A 23,923-nucleotide genomic window follows, 5' to 3' on the forward strand; every position below is an offset into this window, starting at 1 on the left:
ACGAGCGCCATAGATGGCTCAAATAATTGCCCAACATTACATTTCTTCAATTTCCGTCAAACGCAGAATATACTCTTCTTGGAGACGCTTGAGGTAGCCAGGGAGAGCTTCCTTGTTTGAAGAATTGTTGGCTTGCTTAATGGCTTCATAGAGGTTCAATACGAGTTTGCGTCGGTGTATTTCTTTATATGACTCGGAGCTCTGTCGGTTCGATTCTCGCCTCTTTCTCAAATCATTTGCAACAGACTCCGCACAATTAATGAAGCTCTCCGGCATTCCAATTGCACGAGCCAAAGCAATTCCATAATGATTCTCGTCATCAACAGTGCCCGCGGTGGCTTTGTAAAGCATTGTCAATTGAGGTATCCCTCCGTCTCCAACAGAGGTGTTGGACGCAAGATGGAGATTCAGGACCCCGGGGCGGTCTGCAAGTACTCGAGCTAGCTCGACAAAGTGGGTTGCAAACCAGATGGATGCCCCTGTGTCAATCAGAGCTTCGGATATGGCCATTGCAATTGCCATGCCATCTCTGACGCTTGTCCCACGGCCCAACTCGTCAATGATTGCAAGGCTTTTGTTGTCAATATTCTTCAAGATGAAGGCCATTTCTCTCATCTCTACCCCAAAACTCGACAGGTTTGCCTCTATATTATCTTGGGTTGATATTCGAGCAAAGATATTGTGTATGATGGGAAAGGTTGCGAATTCTGCTGGGACAAAACATCCGATTTGCGCCATAATTTGAAGCAAAGCTACTGATCGAATGTATGTGCTCTTACCGCTCATGTTGCATCCCGTGACACAGTGAAAGCGATATCTCTCAGTTGCATAATAATCATTGGGCACATATTCACTTACCATTTTCTACAGAAATAACAATCAGTCTGCGCAAAGCAACAGGTATCCAACTTCCAAGGCAGCACGTTACCTTGTCAAGGATTGGGTGCCTTGCTGATTTTAAGGCCAATGTGTCCTCGATATTAGGTCTGACATAGTCCCGTGTGGTGGTGATTTGACCAAAGGACGATATCATATCCACAAGAGCAATTGATTCGCATACCCGAAATAGAGGAGACACTTGGCGTCGCAGTTCTTTCACCAAACCACGAATGACGGCATCGCTTCGCATGATTATCTCGTTTGAAGTGTCCAAGAGCCGTTGATTCAACTTGACGAGATCAAGAGTCTGACATTCGATGTAGCTCTTTTTTGGAATCACATTGATAAAATCTTGTGGTATCGCCTCCATGTCGAGGCCTACTCTAGGAATTCGAAACCAGTACAGGCGCCGATTATCATATTTCAAGGATGCCGCAACGCGATAGTCCTCTGTGTATGTTTTTCGTCAATAGCCTTTGTCTTAGATAAACGATGATGACTGCTCATACCGCTGACTTTATCCGAGTATATGTGAATTACTTCATTAAGCTCTCTGTAAGTTTGACGAGCAACATCCAACATGCCGCTAATGCCAGATTTGACCGCAAAGGCCCTTTGGTTGCGCAGGTCTAGTGGAGATTTCATGTAAGTAACATCGGCCTCAATCACCTTTTTGATGTTGAGTAGAATTGGAACCGTAGTCTCCGGTCGGCACAGATTCCGTATCTTGACAAGCAAATCGCTCTGTGCTGGGTGAAGGGCTCTATAGAGATCAGGAACTGATTCAAGAAAAGATTTTATCATGAGGATGTGATTGATCTGTTCTTCAACTGCAAATACTCCGGTAGTATTCCGAATGATGACTAGCTGCATTCATCAGTGACCGCCGATATGTTGAAAGATTGACTTGTTTAGGCTTGCCTTGGTGAGAGTTTTCTCAGCATCATGGAAAAGCTCAAGTGCTAGGAGTATTGACTCAGCAAATTTGACCACTAGTTGGTACTCCAGTTGCGCTTCCTACCTTTGCGAATTTCATGAAACATTTCTTCGTTGGTGACCATCTCTTCGAGCGCATCATACCGTGTCTTGATGAACCCATCAAAATCGGTAGGTGGTTGGAGCATATTGTTGCGAAGCACGCGAGAACCCATCGGTGTAAGGGTGTGATCCAACAACCCAAACAGGCATTCTTTCGATTTGGCAGACTTTAGGTTTCTCATTACTTCGAGTGACTGCATAGCAGATATGTCAATCATCATCGTGTCTTCGGAGGGTTGATATCGGATACGCAGCGATTGAGGAGAGAAGCTGAGGTTAAATTGATGATCGATATATTTCATGGCCTAGGGTATAGAAACATGAATCTCCGAAATGAACAGCAGGTAGACAGAGAAACAACTTACGGCGGACAAGCAGCAGATGGCATAGTATTTGCCTTGAATAGCCACTTTAATTGGTCCAATATCACCTTCAGGGGCAAGGTGCTCTATGTACTCTATGCCGCTAGATTCAGACCAGGCGGAACGGTCGTGAGAGGATATCTCCGCTTCGGGTATCAATCTCTGGACAAGAGAGAAAAATGTGCTAGGCTCATTGGGAGAGCATGCCGACGGCATGAAGACTATGCGAGAAGGACATGCTAGCTGAAGCTTGTGAATTGTCTTCACGTAGGATTGGTTGTCACATATTTGGCTGAGAGTAACTTCACCGAGAGACAAGTTTACCATAGCTATTCCCACTGTAGGAGTGACGCCCCGTGCTTCACTGACTGCGCAGACGACATCGTACGAGTCGCTCTGGCCAAGGATAGAAGGGGTGGCTCCATTTCGAGAACGACGCGAGGGAGTGGTGGGACGAGAAGTAGTTGTCGACGTTGTTATGTAGGCGGTGCTAGGTCTGGAGCTTGCGATTGATGGAGAATATCGGGATAGACGATCGTTTTCGCTCTCGAAGACATGTCTGCCGGCTTGGCTGGAGCTGGCAACAGATTGGTAGTTGGGAGAATCAGGTGGGAGCGAGCTTGAAAAGTACGAAGAAACCGTGCCCGTTGTGCGAGACGAGGCTCGAGAGGGAAACGACATGGCCGAAGACGGAGATATGGCACTTGGGTAGAGTTGGTAGATAAAAAAATTGCCGTGGCAGAGGGTACAGTTGCTAAGCCACTGCAGAGCATGTAAATGTTGCCCACGGCTCACTGATGTCTGGATTGATGATTGACTGCTGAAGGACAGTGGATGAAGCAGTCAGAAAGATTGGATACCAATGGTTTTATTAATCTACCGTATAGCCAAGATATACCTAGCTGAACAATTGGGAGCAATAAAGTCATCATTGCACCTGCCCATTCACTTATCTGATATGAAAGATCGATTATCTACACATCAGCGAGCGGGAAGGAGCTCCTGTCTCGGCCAGCATGTGATGTTACTGGCTGCTTGTACGTACCAATCAGCTCTTGCAGCCCTCCAGGTACCTGGACCAGGGAGCTGAGTCATGGCTTGTAGGGACCGCGGTTTAGCCCGAAACTTCTCCCAAAACAACCTTCTTCTCCACGTCTTGACCGCGCTGTGACGCCACGAATCACATTGGACACACACAGGTTTGACTTCAAATCCACACGCAGTCTAGCGATATCAGCGCGAACCGCCGGCGCACCAGAACAGCCATGTTTGGGATCCTCGAGGCCGTTGCCGTGCCCCATGCCGGCGTCTTCAGCACGTATGAGGAGCTGATCAAGGACCTCAATGGTCGAATGGAGAAGGAGGGCTACAAGATTGTCAAGGCTAGATCGCACCGCTCACGGATGGGTGGTGCCGACATCCCTGGCAATGACATCGTTCGCTGTGATCTTGTCTGTGATCGAGGCGGGCGCCCGTATAAATGCATGGCAACCAAGCACAAGACCACCACCAAAAAGACGGACTGTCCTTGGAAAGCCAAAGCCGTCAATCGCAAGAGCATTGGCGGCTGGGTGTTGACCATCTCTTGTGACCAGCACAACCATGCTCCCGGGACCCCAGAGCCACCAACACCCACTGAGATGAGCGAAGATGAGCATGAACTTACTGAGCTTCAAGGTTTGTGATGGAATGGCTTCATGGCGTCCGAGGCTGGAGTTCTAATCAGTGCTTGATAGAAATCGACGACGGCCCACGACCCGACACGCAGACAGCAACGGCCATTCAGCTGGCTGGCATCTCTGAATCAACACTTCGTTTAACCGGCGACACCTTCCACCAGCTCAAATCCGATTATCGAAAAATGTCACAGCCAGATCGACTGAACGCACTGGCACAATTTCAGATGCAAATTGCTGCCATCTACGCCGTGCAGAATGAGGACTGGCAGCGCCAGCGCAGGCAGGAAGCTCAAGACAAGCGACATCTGCTGGTGGAAAAAGGCCGCAGGCAGCTGTCAGCACAGAAACAGCGGGCAAGGCGCCGTGGACGGCAAGACGATCAATCACAGCAACACCAGCATCAGCAGAATATGGATCAGCAGGCCGTGCATCACCAGCTTCAACAAGAAGCACAGAACAGCCATCTTCAGCCGTTGATGCAAGAGTCGCATTTTCAGCTTGCCCAGAATCCCACTGCCACACCCGTCCCCATCCCTGGTGGGATGACGGCCACCTCCATCTTTCCAGTATTCGGCGGCACGCCCAAGCGCATTCGTGGCCACCGGCCATCTATGGCGACGCAGCCAGACGTCTAGGCCATTCCTTGACAGTCATCTTCAAATTGCATCGGATATCCCATCCGATGCAACTTTTTTGGCCCATTAATACTACAGATCTCGACCGGGGCCCTTGAGGTATTGGCGTGGGCTTACCATTCTTGGCGAAACCCCACATTCTCACCGCCTTAATTTTTCGTCCAGTTCCTAGTTTTTTTGCCATTGGGCCCCACCATTGTGATTCTGTAGCGAACTTTGAACAACATTTCTCGAAATATCGTCAGTCCAAGGAAGCTCTTCAACTTGCCATGGCGACGGTGCTACCCCCTCCGTCCAAGCGCCAAAAGCGCGAAAACTTGGAAAAAACGCAGATACAGCAAGATGTCACCGCCGTTGCGGCTGGCCCTGCGGGCTCGTTCAAGGCCCGGTTTCTCGACGGCGACGGAAAGCAGATGGCCGATGTCATCGAAGTGCCTCTTGCTGATGCATCTGAGAAGAATCTATCATTACTGTTGAATACACTTCTTGCTAGGGTTTGTCTCCACCACTTGCGCAGACATACCAATGGAGCGCTTTGGCTGACGTGTTGCGACAATAGGAAAGGGAAGAATTCCTCCCGTATCGGTTCCGAATACACATCCCAGAGACGGACATTATCGTTGACCAATACCCGACCGACCTACTCCAACTCTTGCGCAGCCATGGCATTGAGAATCCATTTGAAACGACAGTTACTCTTAGTGCCGAGCCCCAGGCGGTTTTCAAAGTCCAAGCAGTCACGCGGATGTCTCATAGAATACCTGGGCATGGCGAAGCAATCTTGGCTGCTCAGTTCAGTCCTGCCACTAGCAGTTTATTGGCTACAGGTTCTGGCGACAAAACCGCTCGGATATGGGATACGGCAACCGGCACTCCCAAGTTTACCCTGTCTGGTCATGCGCACTGGGTTCTGTGTGTAGCTTGGTCCCCCGATGGTAAGCGTTTGGCCACCGGAAGCATGGACAAATCTGTACGACTCTGGGACCCTGCGACGGGGAAAGCTACCGGCGGTGGAGCTTTAACAGGGCATTCCAAGTGGGTTACCAACATTGCCTGGGAGCCCTATCATCTTTGGGAGAATGGGTCTCCCCGGCTGGCGAGTGCGAGTAAGGACACAACAATTCGTGTTTGGGCAGTAAACACAGGACGGACTGAGCATATCTTGTCCGGTCACCGGAGCAGCGTGAGTTGCGTCAAGTGGGGAGGAACTGGATTGATCTACTCAGGCAGCCATGACAAGACAGTCAGAGTCTGGAACGCTGAGAAGGGAACACTGGTGCACACGCTATCCTCTCATGCCCATTGGGTAAATCACCTAGCTCTGTCTACTGACTTTGCACTACGGACGTCATTCTATGACCACCAGCCAACACCAAGTGGCGAGGAGGAAAGGCGGAACAAGGCAAAGGAGCGTTTTGAAAAGGCAGCCAGATTCCAGGGAAAGATTGCAGAACGTCTTGTATCAGCCTCTGTAAGTTTTACTTGGCAAACAATCCATATGACGTTGTTTCATTTCTCTAACCTTCTTTGGTGTTTCCACAGGATGACTTTACCATGTACCTCTGGGATCCTTCTCAGGGCACAAAGCCGGTTGCACGGCTCCTGGGACACCAAAAGGCCATCAACCACGTGACATTTTCCCCTGATGGCAGTCTCATTGCGAGTGCCGGATGGGACAATCACACCAAAATCTGGAGCGCAAGGTTTGTGTTTCGAGGTCACCAAGGGAATATGTCTGGCACGTGCTAATGTCATGTCCGATATAGGGACGGCAAATTCATCAACACGCTCCGAGGCCATGTAGCGCCCATATACCAGTGTGCTTTTTCTGCCGATAGTCGGCTCCTTGTGACGGCATCCAAGGATACCACATTGAAAGTGTGGTCAATGGCTACCTGTAAGCTGGCTGTTGACCTACCGGGACACCAAGATGAAGTTTTTGCAGTACGTTTGCGTCCCCTGTCTCCTTCCAGCTTCGTACCCCCTGAATTGATAGCTGACCGCGTGCTAGGTTGATTGGAGTCCTGACGGACAACGAGTAGGCAGCGGAGGAAAAGACAAGGCTGTACGCCTTTGGATGAACTGATGACGATGATGGGAACGAATCTAAAACGGTATAGCATGTGTGTTATCGGCGTCCAGTCGGGGGATTGATTACGTGTATACGCTGGGTCTAGACTCTGTAGAGTTGTTTGTGCAGCATTTCGCGAATGATAGAAAAGCAAAAGTGGCAATGCCTAAGGGCATGGTCGATGCAATTTAGATGAAGCACTTTGTGTGCAAGGCCTATTGGACCAGTCGTATACGAGTACTGCTAGCCCAAGGGGATTTCCAAGGAGAGCCAAGCCCTGCGCCAATTACTGCCGAGCCTGCCCTGTGATACATCAAGACAACGCCCTACATGACGCATATAAGATGAGCAAAGGCATTTGGGGAGCTCTGCTGACACTCTTGCGGCGCAGGCGATCCCTCCAGGCAAGCAGGCAGCTTTCCTTGTTTTGCTTGCCTAATATTGTGATAGAGGTGCGGGGTAAGAAACAGAGAAGCTTTGTGATAGTGGTGGCAACGAAGGCTTTCACATACGCCAAGTGGTGTTAATGGCCTGGCGTGACATCTAGTCGACCTTGTTTTAGAGTGTATACAAGGTACTAACCTAAACTATTGCCTGCCTATACTGACTAAATTGCTTCGGCATCACGAGCGATTGATATGGCTAGGGGGGTCCATTGGCATGATCATCTCCCACATGCCAAACTGTAAGTGCACGGATCACGGAGTTTGAGCCATGACAAAGAGGCGAAGGAGCATCTCCGCTGGCATGGCTTGGCACCCTGTTGCATCAGTTTGGACTCGAGTCGGGATGATGGACATCTGCGTGGAGCTGTGACAACCACTGGATCTTGCCTCGGCCAAGGTTACACAGCATGGACAGCATGGACACGTACTAGCTGCCTCCGAAGTGCATGTTTACTGAGATGTCATATAATACAGAACACGTACTAAATAATGCGCTATCAACGAGTTACAGAGCGTCGCAGAGCAGAGTAGGATTTTGAGCACAATTCCATAATACCCGGATAAGGCGGTGATGTACGGTGAGCCAGGGGTACAATTTTTTTTTTCAAATCTCCAATCCAAGACATTTGGATAGATTGAGCTGTTTGCCGCAAAGGGCGATGCAGGGATCGACAGGGCCAATGATACATGTCGGCATAACAACGTGGGAGAAAAAAAAGATGCCGCCAGGAGTAGCAAAAACAGCGCATCATATCGAGATTGGTTTGTATTATGCTACTGACCCAAAGGAGGCGGGATCGGGGTCTGAGTGCGATATCTTTCGTCTCCCTGAATTTCATACCCTTGTGCATTTGCCTACCATCTCATCGGACGGACTAGAATTAGAAAGGCCAGGATGAACGAGGGACGGTAAAGCTACGGCCGGACAAATGCAAGTGTGTGCTTCACATGTTGGCCCTAGAGAGGGAGTGTGGCCATCTCTATTGGAGTGAGATTTGTTTTGGTGTTGGTGTTGGTGATTGTTGGGACGAGCAGGGCCATGGATTGATTGATTCATGCAAGCAAGCAGGCTGTTCCATGCCGAACAGGGGATTGCAGGAGCAGATCGCTAATGAGGCTTATACGGATCAGCGCACTCCGTTTGATCCCGGGCGTTGGTAACAAACGGAGGCCTGTTTGGTACATCGAGCCGCGTATGGAGCCGTGCTTGTTTGTTTCCACGATACCTGACGGCCAAGTACAGCCTGTAATCTCACAGGTAGTATTGATTACTCCCATGCCGTGTTTTCACGGCTCAATATCGCAACGGGAGGGCGCCTTGCCACGCCCGTAAGGCACGGCCGGAGCTCGCTCGGCTGTTCAATTGGATGTAACAAAAGGCCAAGCAGCAACGACAAGAACAACGTCAATGCATGGGTCATCTCCACCCCCGCCGATGGGGCTGTCGATCCGCTACCAAGCGGCTAGGGTCAAGAGGCTTTTTGGTGAAAGGCAGACTTTACTGCTGATGGCATGGGCCGATGGCTTTGCCTAGCTGAAACTCTGCTGGGCGAGTTCTGATATTGGCAAATAGAGGACAAGACGAAGAACAAGAGGCGCTCTGGGGTTGCACGAGCGAGGTAATGATGATGAGGAAACATATGATTCGGAACAGGAGATGATGAGACAAGATGGAGAGCGATTTTGGGGAGGAGACATTGCGATAGAGCCAGCCAAAGACGACCCCAGGCGCCGGCGCGTGAGTATTTGAAGGGTCGAGAATGAACGTCCTGTGGCGGTAAGTTGCAGGTACTGTACGTGGAAGCGGTATAACAGGAGCTCCATCAGAATGGGGCCGGTTGGGAGTCGTTGGGCACAAACAAGGTTTCTAATTTGGTTTATTTTTTTTGCTTTTATCTCATTGCGTTTTACTTACCCCGGAGGCCGGGACACGTTTTTGACAGATGGGAGCAAGATGCGGAGGCAGAGGGCAAAAAAACGCTCACACGTGTCTGTCCGTAGCGGTACCTTTTTGGCTCTTCTGTTTGGTCAGAGGCTGTGGCGGTAGGCAAATAAATGTGTTCGGAGCCGTTGTCAAACAGACAGGCAGGGGGGAAGGGACCATTGTTGTATTCTACATGTGGTAAAAAGGGACTCGCAATGGATTACTATAATTATCTTTGCAATTTTGTAATTTTCTTTTTGTTTTACTATAGTGTTTTTCTGATGAACCGCTGCTGTTGTACTCCGTATTTGCAAGCAAGTTTTCATGGGATCCATGATCCATCCTCCCTCTTTGGGCCACAGACCGGAGCTGCCCTGGTCCTTCACGACGCTCCCGGGCCGCAAACACCCGGCCGACAGGGTCTTGCACGTTACATTTACGGCACGACGATTCCCTGTTACTGCCCCAACGTTTGATGCTTGCTTGCATTGCTTGCTTTCGATGGCCTCGACAGTCCTTGTTACGGACGCTAGCATCATCCAAGAGTCATGCTCTAGCGTTCTTTTTTAGCCTTGATGATATGTTACGGGCATCCTTCAAACGACGGCGGGATCAAGACTGCGGCAGCGCTTGCAGGCGAGGCACGGGGCAATCGAATCCGAGTCATCGGCCCGTAGAGATGTGGAATAAGCTTAGCTTCCGAGGGACATGGGATTGCTCCCAGCAGCAACTAGTCAGTAGCACGAGCAAGCACCGGTGATGCCATGCTGTGCTACGGCATGTCGTGGGCTGCCTCTGCCTCTGCCTCCTGTGATTCACCTCAGCCGCCAGCCTGTCATTTCCCTCAGCCTGCAGTGCAGTGCGCTGTGCACGTATGAAAAAGCGCCGAGCAAGCACAAGACTCTGGAGATTCCCAATTACGATCCAGTACGGGGCCACGGAGCGTGTACGACGCTGAAAGATGTGCACAAGCTGGCCCAAAAAGGGTCATGGGTAGTCAGTCGTGTAAGCGCGGTGGTTCTCACACACTGAAGCCTGTCATCACACCCAACCCTGAAGAATGAGGCTTGTGTCAAATTGCTTGGATTCTGGCTTCCGGTAGGCCGAGGCCTTTTTTGCGCCATGTGCCGTGTGAGGGAAAAACGCTGGTGAGGCAGATTAGAGAGCACGACTAACACGAATGATGAAAACACTCGACAGGTGAAAAAGAAAGCTACGGACGGGCATACATAGATGCAAAGTTGACAAGACAGAAGCACATACGCACATGTGATTGCATGGCCGTACTCGTACTATGTAATGCCGTACAGTATAAATACCACGCGACGGGACGGGAGTGGGTGAGGCGTGTCGTAATATATCTGGCCAACAAGACAACGCCCCCCCTCTCCATCGTTTCCATGATGCTGCTCCAAAGAGGCTAAGCAGAAGCAGAGCTCTGGCAATCTCAACATTCCTCGTTGCTTGGCAGGCCCCTGGCCCAGCAAACGGACCAAACTCTCCAGCCGGCCAAACGCTATCCACAATTATCCGGCATCGAGGACGTCAGCTTTAAGCAATTCGACCTGGATCGGTTCTGCTCAGCTCCAAGCCCGTCTTCGTAATTTCAGACGATTACGTCAGAGACGGCAGCCCGGTCTGCCTTTAAACAAGGAGCATCCTTATTCGCATTGCTTTTTGCCTTTGAAACCAATTCCAATCAGCAACATCAATACTCATCCATTCTACTGTATTCATCACTTTGAATTTGCGTGCGCTGAACCAGGTAAGTGTGGCAAGATTCTATTCTTCTGTCTATTGTCATCGTCTGTAGAATTTTTTTGCTTCATCTCTTTTTTTTCTCTCCCCTTGCCCTTCCCTCTTTGAATCCCAAACCCTTGTCCTTCTCCAATTCTGTGCACGTTTCATACCGGATCTGTATCCCTGTCGCGAGGGGTGCAAGAAAACGCCTAAATCGAGTCAAAGAAAAAGGTCAAGAGAAAAAAAAAAAACCAAGAAAATGACAAGGGGACCCCCGCTCAGCGTGTCTTGAAATCACTAATGGTGATACGACCTGCGGGCCAGCCGAAACATTTTTTTGACGGCATCCAATCCAAAGCATCCCGATCAGTCCCGCTGCCTTGGTTTTTGCGGCACCAAGAGCAAAGCCTCCCTCAATGCAGTCTATTTTTTTTATTGCTCACCTCCATGCCTCTCTTGAACTCTATCGCTTCTTTTTTCACCTAGTTTGTCCCGTTTGATATCATTTCTCACCCTCTTTCCTAGGCGCAGCCTATCACAGCCGCAGGCCTAAGCAGGTGGACCTCTTGTCTTCCCTCCCGCCTCCAAAAAAGCTCCGCATTGCTGCTCCCTTGCCAGCTAAGAAAAGCACCGGACGGCGTTTTTGCTGCCCAGCATCCAGCTTCCCGCGTCTAACGCTGCTACTCGTACTTCTACCTCTTCGGCTGCTCGTCTCCAGAAGCTTCTTCTTCTTTCTCTTCCTCTTCTTCCTCCTTCTACCCAAACACACAAGATCAACGACACTCCCCTCCCCTTGGACGGATGACTTTGGAGAGCAGCCCCTCTGCCCATATGTCTCTGCCATAGCCGATAGCTAGTTTACCTGCCATCTCAGCGGAGACGGACGGACCGACATCGTTCGCTTTCTTGCGGCCTCATCTTTGCTGCCCATCACCACCGACTTGCACGCTCGGCCTCGTCGCCACCTTGATCGACGACGAACAATCTCTTGTCTGTCTTACAGTTGGGCTTCAAGCTACACACTAGCCATTGCCCATCATGACAGTCTTTATCTGCTCCCTGTAAGTTGAGTGGTTGCAATTGAGTTGGTTCTTTTGACTTTTTTTTTTTTTCATCCCGTCTCCTCCCTTGTTTTGTGGCAGCTGCAATGACATCTACGCTACTGGGGCTAATGCACGTCATCTGTCGTTTGTCACCCTCTACAGCTTTCTCCCCAAGACGGTCCAATTCAATCTGCCGGGCAACTCTCGCCGTCGACACACGCTTTCGAAGCGCCAGAAGGCCTTTGAACCGCCCAAGCCTCTGCCCGCGATTCCCACTGTCGACGTCCAGCCAAGTCTCTTCACACCGCGACCCGACATCACCCCGCCTCACACCCCGGTCGACGAGCCCACTTCACCCGATCCATTTGCCAACGAAGATGGCTTTCGTATTCAATTCCCACACAGCGACAACTCCCCCGCGGACAAGGGCTCCAAGTCCTGGGGCGGTCGTGCTGACCAGCCCAAGTCTCGGGCCAGCACGCCGCCGCCAGCCGACATCTTCGAGAGCAGCCGCACCCTGCAAAAGGCAACGGAGATGGGTCGTCGAGGCATTGACAAGCCCAGGGCCCTGATGCGCAGCGAGAGTCACGACAAGGTCTTTGCCTCTGCTCAATGGCGTGTGGTCAACGCCGACCAGGGCAATGGAGGGCTCCGCAACGCTGCCATGGCCGCTGCCCGTGATGGAAAGCTTTCCGACTACACTTGGGTTGGCACTCTGGGTATGCCCACCGATGCTCTCGAGGGTACTCAGCAGAAGCAGGACATTGAAGACACACTAGCCACTGAGCACGACATGCTGGCCGTCTTCTGCTCCGACAAGGACTTTGACGGCCACTACAGCCACTTCTGCAAGCAGATGCTCTGGCCCGTCTTCCACTACCAGATCCCCGACAACCCCAAGAGCAAGGCATACGAGGACCACTCTTGGAAGTACTACGTCAAGGTCAACCAGGCCTTTGCCGACAAGATTGTCCAGAACTGGAAACGCGGCGATGTCATCTGGATCCACGACTACCACCTGCTGCTTGTCCCTGGCATGATCCGCAAGAAGCTGCCCGAGGCCAAAATTGGCTTCTTCTTGCACGTTGCTTTCCCCTCGTCCGAAGTCTTCCGCTGCCTGGCCGTTCGAAAGGAGCTCCTCGAGGGTATGCTGGGAGCCAACCTCATTGGCTTCCAGATTCAGGAATACACTCGGCACTTCTTGCTTACTTGCAGCCGCATCCTCACTGTCGAAGCAACACCGGAAGGCCTGCAGCTAGAAGACCGCTTCGTTGAGGTTGTGCACAATGCCATTGGCATTGATCCCGTCAGCCTTAACAAGCACCGCGAGGAAACCGAGGTGATGAAATGGCTTGCCATCATGCAAGAGCGCTACCAAGGAAAGAAACTCATTGTCGCACGAGACAAGCTCGACCATGTGCGAGGAGTCAGGCAAAAGTTGTTGGCATACGAGCTGTTCCTGAATAAGAATCCGGAATGGCGCGAGAACACTGTCTTGATCCAAGTAGCGCTGTCTTCGGGCGAGCCCACCGAGCTTGATGCTGCCGTCTCCGACATTGTTACGCGCGTGAACTCGTCATGGGCAAATCTGGCTTACCAGCCGGTCGTCTATCTCAAGCAGGATATTGACTATGCTCAATACCTCGCCCTCCTCTCCATTGCCGACGCACTCATGATCACCAGCCAGCGTGAAGGCATGAACCTCACCTCACACGAATACCTGTTTTGTCAGGATGGCAAGATCTTCCCCGATAAGAAGCACGGCTCTCTCATCTTGTCCGAGTTTACTGGAACATCATCGTTGTTCGGTAAGAACGAGTTGTCGGTAAATCCTTGGGATTACCGACAGTGCGCCGACGCAATCAAGCAGGCGCTCGAGATGGGTGAGGAAGAAAAGACACGCCGTTGGGAGAAGCTGTACAAGTGCGTGGTGCACCAAACCGGCTCCCACTGGTTTACCGAGTTCCTCAGCCATCTGGACCGGTCATACGAGGAGCAACACAAGCGCGACCAGACCTATGTGCCCCGGCTCTCGATGAACTCAGTCTCCACCAAGTACGTGAATGCTCAGCGACGACTATTTATTCTGGATTATGAAGGCACACTTGTCAGCTGGGGCCCTGTGAACCAAATCATCCCAGTTAGCCCGCAGCGAACGTTGGATGTGCTCAACGACCTGCTGATGGACGAACGAAACACTGTCTATGTCATGTCTGGCCGACGGCCGGAGGAGCTGGATCGAGTGTTCCGCCGCGTGCCGAACCTGGGCCTGATTGCTGAGAACGGCTGTTTCCTCAAGGACTGCGGCAAAGATGAATGGGTGGAGATGGCCGATGCGTGCCAGATCACTAACTGGAAGGAATCAGTCAAGCCCATCATGCAGTACTACCTCGAGAGAACACCCGGCACGCAAATCGAGGAGCGACGCTGCAGTCTGCTCTTCCACTACAACAACGCCGAGGACTACGAATCAGCATCTCGCCAGGCATCTGACTGCGCTAGCCACGTCAACGATGCCTGCGAGTCGCAGCGAGTACATGCCCTGGCAGTGGACGGCGCCATCTTGGTCGAGCCTTTGGATTGGACCAAGTGCACTGCGGCGCAGCGAGTGTTTGAGCAACTCGGAGAGCACATGAACTCGAACGAGGTACACGAGCAGCCCGTCGACTTCTTAATGGTTGTCGGTGACGGACGAGAAGACGAAAAGGTGTTTAAGTGGGCAAACAGCCTGGGCAGCCAGAAGCAGATCAAGGATGTTATTACAGTGAGCCTTGGCAGCCGAAACACCGAGGCCACAGCTACTCTGACACAGGGCGTGAGCGGTAAGATGTCTCCTGTTGAAATTATTGGGATGATTAAACAAGAGAGACTAATATTTCACACAGGTGTCCTTAACTGCCTTCAGCGACTTGCGTCTGTTTCATGAGAAGCGTAGTTGATTGCTTCAGTGGTTCGCCTTATTCCCAACCCCTCCCCCGCTCTTCTTTCTATCTGTTTTTTTATTGTTTTTTTTTTTTTTTACTTGGCCATGTTTCTTATCTTTTTTTTTTTCTCTCTATATATGTTTTCTTGTCGTGCAAGGCGTCTCAGGTACATGAAAATGGAGGCGTATGGATACGAGTGGAGTTTGAATTATATACCTGGACATGGCTTCATGAAGATCGTTTACACGATGAATGAGTCCATACATAGCACGAGCACCCCCTTTCGCAATACGTACTTAGTGGAGTATTTGAGTCGAGAGAGAAGCAAGGGTGAAAACTGTCATTACCATTTGAATAGGTCTGCGTGTTTCGATTTGACTCAACTCTACAAACATTATATCCTCTACCTCGTGCTTCTCCTATGTATTCTTAGCTTTTTTTCCTTCTTTCTGTCTGGCATGAGCGGCAACATAGACACGAATTGGGAGGCATGCGTACGGTACATAGCTATTAGGTATAAGCGCTCGCGTGCATCAACAATGGATTTACATTAGATGCATTCTACATCTCTGGGCTCGCTTGGCATCGGCACTCTTGTGCAAGCCTGAACGGGCTAGTAATCATACCGATGGAGTGATCTCGATGATTGTATATGTCTCTTTTCTGTAGCTAAGAAAGCTAATTCGCCACTTGGTTCCTAATCTACTGAGAGCTGTGTCGAAGCTACGGGCCACCATGACACAGATCTGGAGGATGATTGGATGAGCTGGTGGAGAACTGGGCGTTGGACATGGCTCTTGCCACGGGCTCTTGTTTGGAAATAATGGTAAACAATATTGCTAGATGATCATGATGATGATGTATGGCGTGATACGGGATCATGGCGTCTCTAGATGAAGCTGATACAGCTCAAGCCAGCTGTCCAATCAAGCTGCGGGTTATTCGTATTATTCGAATAGTATGCTCTTAAAGAATGCGGCGTCATCCGTCATACCTCGCCTAACTTGACACCGGGTCTTACGGACTTCTTACTCTTATTTTTCCTCGGCAGAACCAACGCAAATAGGCTCTACTACTTCCCAAGACAACTTAGTGCTGCCGTGATTCCTTCTGCCATGTGAACCTTTTTTAGAAGGTCCCAGGCATTCAATTTTCTGGGGACATTTGCGGAGCCCTGAAGCAACTCAATCGCCGGAAGCGGAGAGGCCCGAGCGAAATCGGCTCTGCCTTTGATGGTGTCATTTATTTGTCCGGGGAAATGGATGCAAACAGAAATCGAAGACTCCCGTTGTGGGGGGAACAAAATAGCAATTGGGTCTCAACAATTGGGCTGCTTTTCTTTTACTTGTACACTCTGACGTTATTCTTTTTTTCTTCTTTAGCAGAGTGAGTTTTTTTTTTTTTTAGTTCTTACTGTGATCGACGTGGCGCCTTTTTTTACTCTCCTCTTTTTTTATTCTGGGTTCTCCAGTTTGTTTGGGTTTTGACCGATTCCAGGATCCACCGGAGCTTTCTCGACTTGAATTGCTTTCGAGTCAATTGAACTATTCAGACTTGTCGCAGCTTTGACGACAAGAGACAAATCAGCTTCTTTCCATCATGGGTGCCTTTCCTCCGCCGCCGGTCAACACCATTGACTGGTCCAATGTCGGATTCCGAGTCCACGAAGGTTAGTTCCCCAAGCCGATGATGGATATGTAGCTTCGTTTGTTGCATTGCCTGTGACTAACCGGCTGTCTCTTCGTCTTGTCCAGTCAACGGCCACATCGAATCGACTTACTCGCTCACGACGGGCAAATGGACGCCCATCAAGTACGTCTCAGACCCGTACATGCGCATCCACGGCATGGCGCCGGCGCTCAACTACGGCCAGCAGGCCTACGAGGGCCTCAAAGCCTTCCGCCTGCCTGGTAACGACAGCATCTCCATCTTCCGCCCGGACCGCAACGCCGTGAGGATGCAACACTCGGCCGAGGTTGCCTGCATGCCTCCCGTGCCCGTCGAGCTGTTCCTCCAGGCCGTCAAGGCCGCCGTGGCGCTCAATGCCGGCTATGTGCCACCGCACGAGACGAGCGCCGCCATGTACATCCGCCCCCAGATCTACGGATCCAGCGCCCAACTGGGCCTGTCTGCGCCCGAGGAATACACCTTCTGCGTCTTCGTCATCCCCACGGGCGTCTACCACGGCTCGCACCCCGTCAAGGCGCTGATCCTGGACGAGTTCGACCGCGCGGCGCCCAACGGCACCGGCCACGCAAAGGTCGGCGGCAACTATGCGCCCGTCCTGCGATGGAGCGACAAGGCGCGGACCGAGGGCTACGGAATCACGCTGCACCTGGACAGCACCAGGCACGAGGACATTGACGAGTTCAGCACCAGCGGCTTCATCGGCGTCAAGACGGGCAGCGGCGGCAGTGACGACATCACGCTGGTGGTGCCCGACTCCAAGTGCGTCATCGACAGCGTCACCAGCAACAGCGTCCTAACGCTGGCCAAGAGCTACGGCTGGAAGGTCGAGAAGCGCGTCATCAAGTACGCCGAGCTGCCGTCCTTCAGCGAGGTCTTTGCCGCCGGAACGGCCGCCGCGCTGGTGCCCATCCGGAGCATCACCCGCCGCGGCACCAGCGGCTTTGCTGCCGGCGCCAACGTGACGAAGACGGCCGATGCCGAGACTGTGACGTACATCCCTGAGGGCCAGGAGGATGCCGGACCTGTCTGCCTCAAGGTGTTGACGGATCTGAAGGGCATTCAGCTGGGTAAGAAGGAGGATAAGTTTGGCTGGCGTTTTGCCGTTACGGAGGCTGATGGCAAGGGCGTTGCGGGAGCGGAGACGCACGAGGTGGATGCGCAGACGGTGGATGAGATGGATTAAGAGAAGGCTGAAAAGAAAAGAAGAAGAAAGAAAAGAGTCAATGGCGCTGTACATACATGTATCAGTTGAATATCAATCACGGCATATGGTTTTTTCAAACAGCTTGTGGCATTTTTCATTTCATGAGCTGACTTGTATAGATACGAATCAACTAATACCACGATCGTCATCAAAAATCATTATCATCACCACGTTTCATACACAGCAATTCCCTCCGAAAAGCTATCGTCAATTCCCTGCGTCAGCCCCTTCGCAATGCTCTGCAAATCCGCCGGCACCTTCGCTACAACCGCATCCGAAAACTCCCTCGACGCATCCTGCTCCAGCTTCAAGTTGAGCAAAATCACCGGATCCACCACCAACAGCTTATCGAACTTTGGTTTCGCGCCCACAATCGTGGTAATAGTCTGATTGACGCCCGTCGCGAGGTTCAGCGTCGCGGTAGCCACGTCCAGGGTCTGCGCAAAGGTGAGGTTGGCGGCGTTGTTGGCCGTCTTCGTACCCTTGTTGATGGCGGCGAGGAGCTTGGCGGATTGGACTGTGATTTCGAGGAGCGTGAGGACGTTGCCGTCCCAGCTTGCGACGGTGGTGTTGAGGGCGGTTGTGTCGGTGGAGATTGTGTTGATGGCTGTGAGGATGGGGTTTGGGTCGGGAGTTGTAGCAGCGAGGAGGGGGGTGATGAGAGTGAGGAGGGGGAGGAAACGGAGTTGCATTTTGGAGGTTTGTTGACAGGTGTATATGTTTGTGATAGAGTTGATGTTGTTGATGATATATACAAGGAGGAGGCTTGTTGTGTTGTTGATGTGAGTATATGTGATCAACGACAGGGAACAAGTTGGAATCAACTCTTTCACAGCTCGAGCCCCAATATTATGAAAGCTAAGCAACAAGTAAACACTCAGTGCAGCATCAACTCTTCCTCTTGTAAAAAACACAGCCGTCATCCGCCATCTTTATATACCCTCGTATTCCCCTCCAGCCAACTAACCACTCCCACTCATCCTCCCAATCCTCGTCATCTAATCCATGTCATCCATCAGCTCTAGTCCCTTCCACTCCCATTCAACCATAATGTAATTGCATTAACAATAATACAACCTCACAAACACACCCATCACCACCAAAAACAAGACTGATCGTCACTCCCTCTCCCCGGACCCATACCCAAATCAGGCAGCTCCCAACCCACCACAACATACACACCAAACCAGACAAGGAAAAGCCCCCCAGCCCGCGATCCAGCAAAGCCCTCCAATTCTCTATTCCTTCAAGCCCGTCGGTACTTTGTTTTTCTTTTTTTCCCCAGGAACAACTCACTCACATGCAACTTGCGGGGAAGAGCTGGGATTACATCCCATGTAATTTAGGCGCAAAGAGCGGGGAGAGCATCAAATGGGTGTGTGGGGTGAGATCTGGGGTAAAGGCACTTGTTGCAGCCGCGGCTTCTTGGCTTTTATTTCTCCTTTTTTACGTCTTCTCTTTCATGTGCTTGGCGAGAATTGGCGGGTTTGGAGATTGACGTTTTTGTTTCGGCATGTGACAATTAACCATCCTAGTGAGGACGAGTGCATGTGTTGTATACAGCTTTTTTAGTCTAGGATAACTACACTGTTACACAATAATTGACGAATGGACACAAATACGCACAGCTTCAGCAGAAAACATAAGAAGAATGGGTTACAGCCCATCAATGGCTTTCTCCAAATAACCAGCAAGAATCACCAGCACCGTTTGTCGCAAGTAAGCGATGTATTAAGACTACTCTACGGACACTATGGAGTACTCTCCCCACATCCACACCAGTCAGCTAATCTAGAGCTAAACATAGTATAAGTCATATAGAAAAGCAATGTATTCCCCCCCTGCCCCGTGAAGCCTAGCATGGTTGTGCTGTATAGCACCTTGCCCATCATTATGGCAGGAATCTTGGCCTCTTCTCCTCACGGCTCTCTTGCTTCCTCACACAAGGTCTCATTAGGCCTGTGAAGTTCCGAATCGCCAAACCCTCTCCATCCTTCAACGGAATTGGATGCTCTACCATGGCTGTCGTGATTTTCATCCCAAACTTCCAGGCTCGAGCAATCTCGCAAACGTTGTCCGGGCGTACTAAATAGGCCTTTGTTGGATTCTTGAAAAAGAATTCGGCAAGCGCCGAGTAAAAGTATCCTTCTTGGCGCATCTTGTCCTCGTCCAATTGATCCCATGGAACTCCCACTCTGGGGTATCGTGAGCATTCTTGTCCGAGCTGCTGCCTCATAATCTCAAAAGCGCAAATTTTTCGCGCTTCACCAGTAATTGCATCATTGATACGTCCTGTAACTTCGATTATACCAGCGTATCGATCCAGCATTTTCGTCTCCATGAAAGAGTCAAAGCTATGTCTCGCGATGAGAATCTCCCAGCTGACGTCGTTCCTTTGCCCGATACGCCAAAGGCGACTTATTGCGTGCGCCACTGTGGCATAATCTATTGGAAGTTCCATGATAATGCCTCGACAACATGATTCATGCAAATTCAGGCCATGGGTCGACTGTTGCAGAGTTGTCACGAGGCATGTGTACGGTGATAGCTCATCATTACAATCCTCGATGGCTTCCTTAATCTCAGATAGAGAGTGTCTTGGCGTACAATGCAAGCTCTTTATTCCACATGCCACAAGGAGTGCATTCATAATCCTATTCGAGAAAAGAATTGGCATTGGTTAATAAACAATCTTCAAGCCCAGGACGCAAGCAGAATTAATGAAAATAGGCCAACTTACCGACACGTCCATGGATTATTTGCCAGTACCAGTAGTTTCTCTCCCAGCTGCTGGGCCTCGAAAGCCCTCAATAGCACGTGGCAGTATTTCGGACTGTCCCATACAGCATATCTGACTTGGTTCATCTTGTCCGTGGGAAATCCATAGCTCTGTGAGTCTCTCGTATTGTAAAATAGCCAATGCAGACCGCCAGTGGTATCAAGCACATCTACTTCGTCGTCGTCCTCTGCTGGCCGTTCGGATATGAGACGGTTCGCACCTTGTTGGAGGCGTGACAGCCTCTTCAATAGCCTCCTGGTGGGAGTCATCAAGGCTACATTTTTGACATCTGTTGACATCATCGACAATCTGCAGTGGAGTGTGTTGTTTAATGCGCATCCTTCAGTATTCGCTTCTGGATCATTAGCATCACGAAGGTAATCCTCTACCGTTAATATATGATCTTGGATCTTCTGTAAAACCGAGGCTGTTGGTATGAGTTCGACAGTTCGGACGGCCAAACCACCAATGTCCTTCCCCAGGCAGGTAACTTCACCGCTGGGAAGCTTCATAGGTGTGAGCAGGCCTCGTCTCACGGATACCATTTCCAGGATTGTTCTAACCACGGCCACTAAGGAATCCGTCACATATCTTGCAGAAAACCCAGGGCCCTTGAAAAGCTCCGGATGAAGCAGGTATGCTGGACCATATCCACCGAGAACGAATTCGAGGTACTCGTCGTATCTCTGCCTTTGTCGCCAGTTCAACCTTTCGGTCACAGTGTTTCCGCCGGTAACTACATTCAATAGGATATCCTTGTCGGTTTTTCCAATACTGAGCAACGCACCATATGTGCCCGAATCATGAAGAGTCTCGCGCAAAGTCGGTTCAAGCTCAAATGAGTAACTGAACGGCCATGCTGAATCCCACATTAATTGGAGATAGACGTACAGGTCTCGAATTGCGGCCAGTGGATAGGCCGACACGAGAAGAAGAGCATCTCGATCAAGCTGCATTACCAACTGATTGTAGGCGGTAGCCTTGTTTTGGATAACCTGGCATTCGTCTAGAATTACAACATTCCACATGGCGTTTTTGAGGGCCAGCGGTTCCTGATTCGCAGGCGCTTTGGCACCTTGCTGAATTCCAGATTGGCTGTGGTTATGGTCAACGTTCAGCGAGCTATGGCATTGAACAGCCTCATTTTCATCCATCTTCTCATTTTTAGTCAACGGTCGGTCGGCTTTTGAGACAGAAGTAAACTCTAGCCAAGTTTCATATGATGTCAAAAGGAGAACACGCCCAGTAGCGGGGTCGTGATGCTCTGTTGCCCAGTGGTCAATGTGCTTCTGGAGCTCCTCAGTTTTCTCAATTGTGTTTACTTTCCGATCAGGATCCATGCAGTTGTTTCTGGCCTTATGGAGCAGCCAGATGTCAACCACCCCCGACCAGCAATGGGTCACTTCTGCCAAGACATGGTCCAATACCGCAGACGGCACAAAGATAATGCTAGGCTTGAAAATGCGGTCATCTTCTTCAACAATTAGATCATCATTCTTAAACTGATGAGCTCTTTCTTCTATCAAGAATTTTAATGTCAATAGCGTGACGAACGGCTTGTCGGTGCCCCCTTCGCTGAGCAACATGGCGTTTCGTAACGGCCCTGCTAAGAGCTCCGCCAATCGATTCGCATCTGCCAAAATTATGTTAGGGTTACCCTCCAAGAATATAGAGTAGTATAGCAAAAGGATAATGGTTTACCTGGGATCTGCGGCGCCTTTGCTACCGTTGATGGGTTATGTGGGTTGACAGCCAGAGTGTTCATGTCGATACGCCTGTGTCTGCATATGCTTTCCAGATCCTGATTCGGCGGCAGACTATCTCCCAGCTGGGCTCTCATCTTCACCAGAGCCCGAAATCTTGTAGCAGAACTCTTCCCGGAGCCTTTTTCTTGCAGAGCGTCTGGATGGGTGTTTGCTGTGCTTTCGGCCGTTGGGCTGGGCTCACGGAATTGTGCCCGACACGCTTGTCTTTTAAGCATCACTTGCAGAGCATCTACCTCGTTCTTAGTAATCTGAGGCTGCCTCATGGTAAGGGGAATGTCTGGCGAGTATATCTCATTGCCCATAACCACTCCAGGGGAGATGGCATCAAGTGCTGCACATACTGCATCTGTGATAGACTCGGCCAAGGTGCACGTATTATCCTCAGTAATAGGACGCCGTTCGTCTGCGTTTTCGGATTGATATCGCCGACCTGTATTTAATGCATCTGTTACATCGGTTTCCGCAAGCTGCGACGTCATATTCATCCTAGCCGTGTCGTGTTCGCAATCCAGGATGTCCAATTCTTGAATAAAGTCCATTGAAGTAGTCGTGTTATACTCGCTGAGCAAATTCTTTTTGTCATTTCTGCACAGCCATCTAGTGGTTGTGTAGCCATATATTTCAGACCTCAATTTCGGGTCATATTCTCCCAAAAGTGAGAGATCTATGTACTTTTCATCTCCAGGTATCGGCGTTTTGAATGCCTCGGCCATCTCAATTTGTCTTGTTATCGTGTAAACAGTCACCGCATGGGCCCGCATCCAGTCTTCATGGTGGATATCCCAGGTATATTGGTTCGATTCAGAGGGATACCTTTGGCAAAATCGGCCAGGGTTTTCTTTGATCAGTTTATACGCGGCAGAGAGAATCGACAACACTAGATCGATGTCTTGCAAACGGACGGAGCTCCCCTCTGTCACCAGCTCAGCCGGGCATCCCTTAGTTATCAATATTTGTTGCGAGTCGCTTTCATCAAGAGACTGTTTGAGCCAACCATGATCTTTCTCCAGCATTTCGAAGCGTTCCTATACCTCTGACGCCTGAGGAAGTATGCTCATGGTATTAGCGTTGCACAATTCATTCCGTGAATACTGTAGTCGTATGAACTGTTTGATGGTTTTTGGCACTATGGATAATGTCAACATTAGTTATTCACTCGAGGTGGATAGATTGATTGCCGAGTTTGTGATGTTGGGAGAGGAGAGGGTTCCAATAGATTGTTACCTTCAAAGTCCACAAAGACATGGAATTCTCTCGATGTGTTAAATCCAAGGTATCCCGCTAAAAACCGCAAGTTTATTTGTAGCGACTCTGAGAACAGCAAGTGTGAGAACTTTGGTCGCGTCTTGCACTCTGACGAAAGCCAGTTATCAACTGCTTCCTTCATCAGACCCTCTGGGACTGTTGTTGGGATCTGCGCGCGAAACTGAAGACTAGGTACGTAGTTGGGTGGAATCAGTGCCGCTGGGATCGGCTCTCCAATTGACCACTCCTCCATCCATCCTGTTGCAAGCTTCCATCCGGCTGTGATCAACAAAGGCTTGTTTGTATCTGGTCCGCCAATGAGGTCGACCTTTTCTTCCTGTTTTGATCTTTTGGAGGGACTTTGCTCATCTAAGGCTTGATTCGGACTCTGCGAGCGCTTCGAAAGTAGCGACATGATGGATGTTGTTGAATAAAGAAAAGGAGCAAAATAGATAAGTGGGAGCGAGATGTTAATGGAAGATAACGCGGCAGATGTTGA

At 50.4% G+C, this 23,923-nt stretch overlaps 7 protein-coding genes across 7 annotated transcripts; 4 read left to right on the forward strand and 3 right to left on the reverse strand.

Moving 5' to 3' along the window:
- Positions 1 to 36: 36 nt before the first annotated feature.
- Positions 37 to 3,374, reverse strand: TRIVIDRAFT_194557 (uncharacterized protein; the record flags this gene model as incomplete). The annotated part of the gene is made up of 7 exons (XM_014096856.1): positions 37 to 864; positions 929 to 1,329; positions 1,389 to 1,746; positions 1,801 to 1,841; positions 1,901 to 2,222; positions 2,283 to 2,769; positions 3,325 to 3,374. 7 exons carry the CDS (start codon positions 3,372 to 3,374, stop codon positions 37 to 39), a joined length of 2,487 nt encoding a protein of 828 aa, XP_013952331.1.
- A 170-nt stretch (positions 3,375 to 3,544) lies between these two features.
- TRIVIDRAFT_44455 (uncharacterized protein) lies at positions 3,545 to 4,593 on the forward strand (the record flags this gene model as incomplete). The annotated part of the gene is made up of 2 exons (XM_014096857.1): positions 3,545 to 3,956; positions 4,016 to 4,593. 2 exons carry the CDS (start codon positions 3,545 to 3,547, stop codon positions 4,591 to 4,593), a joined length of 990 nt encoding a protein of 329 aa, XP_013952332.1.
- Positions 4,594 to 4,862: 269 nt separating this feature from the next.
- Positions 4,863 to 6,881, forward strand: TRIVIDRAFT_76530 (uncharacterized protein; the record flags this gene model as incomplete). The annotated part of the gene is made up of 5 exons (XM_014096858.1): positions 4,863 to 5,087; positions 5,153 to 6,064; positions 6,136 to 6,296; positions 6,360 to 6,537; positions 6,605 to 6,881. The coding sequence occupies 5 exons, from the start codon at positions 4,863 to 4,865 to the stop codon at positions 6,677 to 6,679; spliced, it is 1,551 nt and encodes a 516-aa protein (XP_013952333.1).
- A 4,931-nt stretch (positions 6,882 to 11,812) lies between these two features.
- On the forward strand, positions 11,813 to 14,743 carry TRIVIDRAFT_45143 (glycosyltransferase family 20 protein; the record flags this gene model as incomplete). Its single annotated transcript, XM_014096859.1, has 3 exons — positions 11,813 to 11,835; positions 11,980 to 14,639; positions 14,703 to 14,743. The coding sequence occupies 3 exons, from the start codon at positions 11,813 to 11,815 to the stop codon at positions 14,741 to 14,743; spliced, it is 2,724 nt and encodes a 907-aa protein (XP_013952334.1).
- Positions 14,744 to 16,227: 1,484 nt separating this feature from the next.
- On the forward strand, positions 16,228 to 17,709 carry TRIVIDRAFT_172991 (uncharacterized protein; the record flags this gene model as incomplete). Its single annotated transcript, XM_014096860.1, has 2 exons — positions 16,228 to 16,410; positions 16,496 to 17,709. The coding sequence occupies 2 exons, from the start codon at positions 16,341 to 16,343 to the stop codon at positions 17,611 to 17,613; spliced, it is 1,188 nt and encodes a 395-aa protein (XP_013952335.1).
- A 98-nt stretch (positions 17,710 to 17,807) lies between these two features.
- On the reverse strand, positions 17,808 to 18,305 carry TRIVIDRAFT_18969 (uncharacterized protein; the record flags this gene model as incomplete). The annotated part of the gene is made up of 1 exon (XM_014096861.1): positions 17,808 to 18,305. A coding segment is annotated over one exon (498 nt), but the record flags the coding sequence as incomplete, so codon positions are not given.
- Positions 18,306 to 19,525: 1,220 nt separating this feature from the next.
- On the reverse strand, positions 19,526 to 23,839 carry TRIVIDRAFT_67348 (uncharacterized protein; the record flags this gene model as incomplete). The annotated part of the gene is made up of 7 exons (XM_014096862.1): positions 19,526 to 20,079; positions 20,242 to 20,288; positions 20,375 to 22,046; positions 22,115 to 22,776; positions 22,852 to 23,159; positions 23,211 to 23,305; positions 23,404 to 23,839. The coding sequence occupies 7 exons, from the start codon at positions 23,837 to 23,839 to the stop codon at positions 19,526 to 19,528; spliced, it is 3,774 nt and encodes a 1,257-aa protein (XP_013952337.1).
- Between the last annotated feature and the right edge of the window lie 84 nt (positions 23,840 to 23,923).

The sequence above is a fragment of the Trichoderma virens genome (assembly GCF_000170995.1).
Source record: "Trichoderma virens Gv29-8 chromosome Unknown TRIVIscaffold_87, whole genome shotgun sequence".
In the NCBI taxonomy this organism is placed as follows: domain Eukaryota; kingdom Fungi; phylum Ascomycota; class Sordariomycetes; order Hypocreales; family Hypocreaceae; genus Trichoderma; species Trichoderma virens.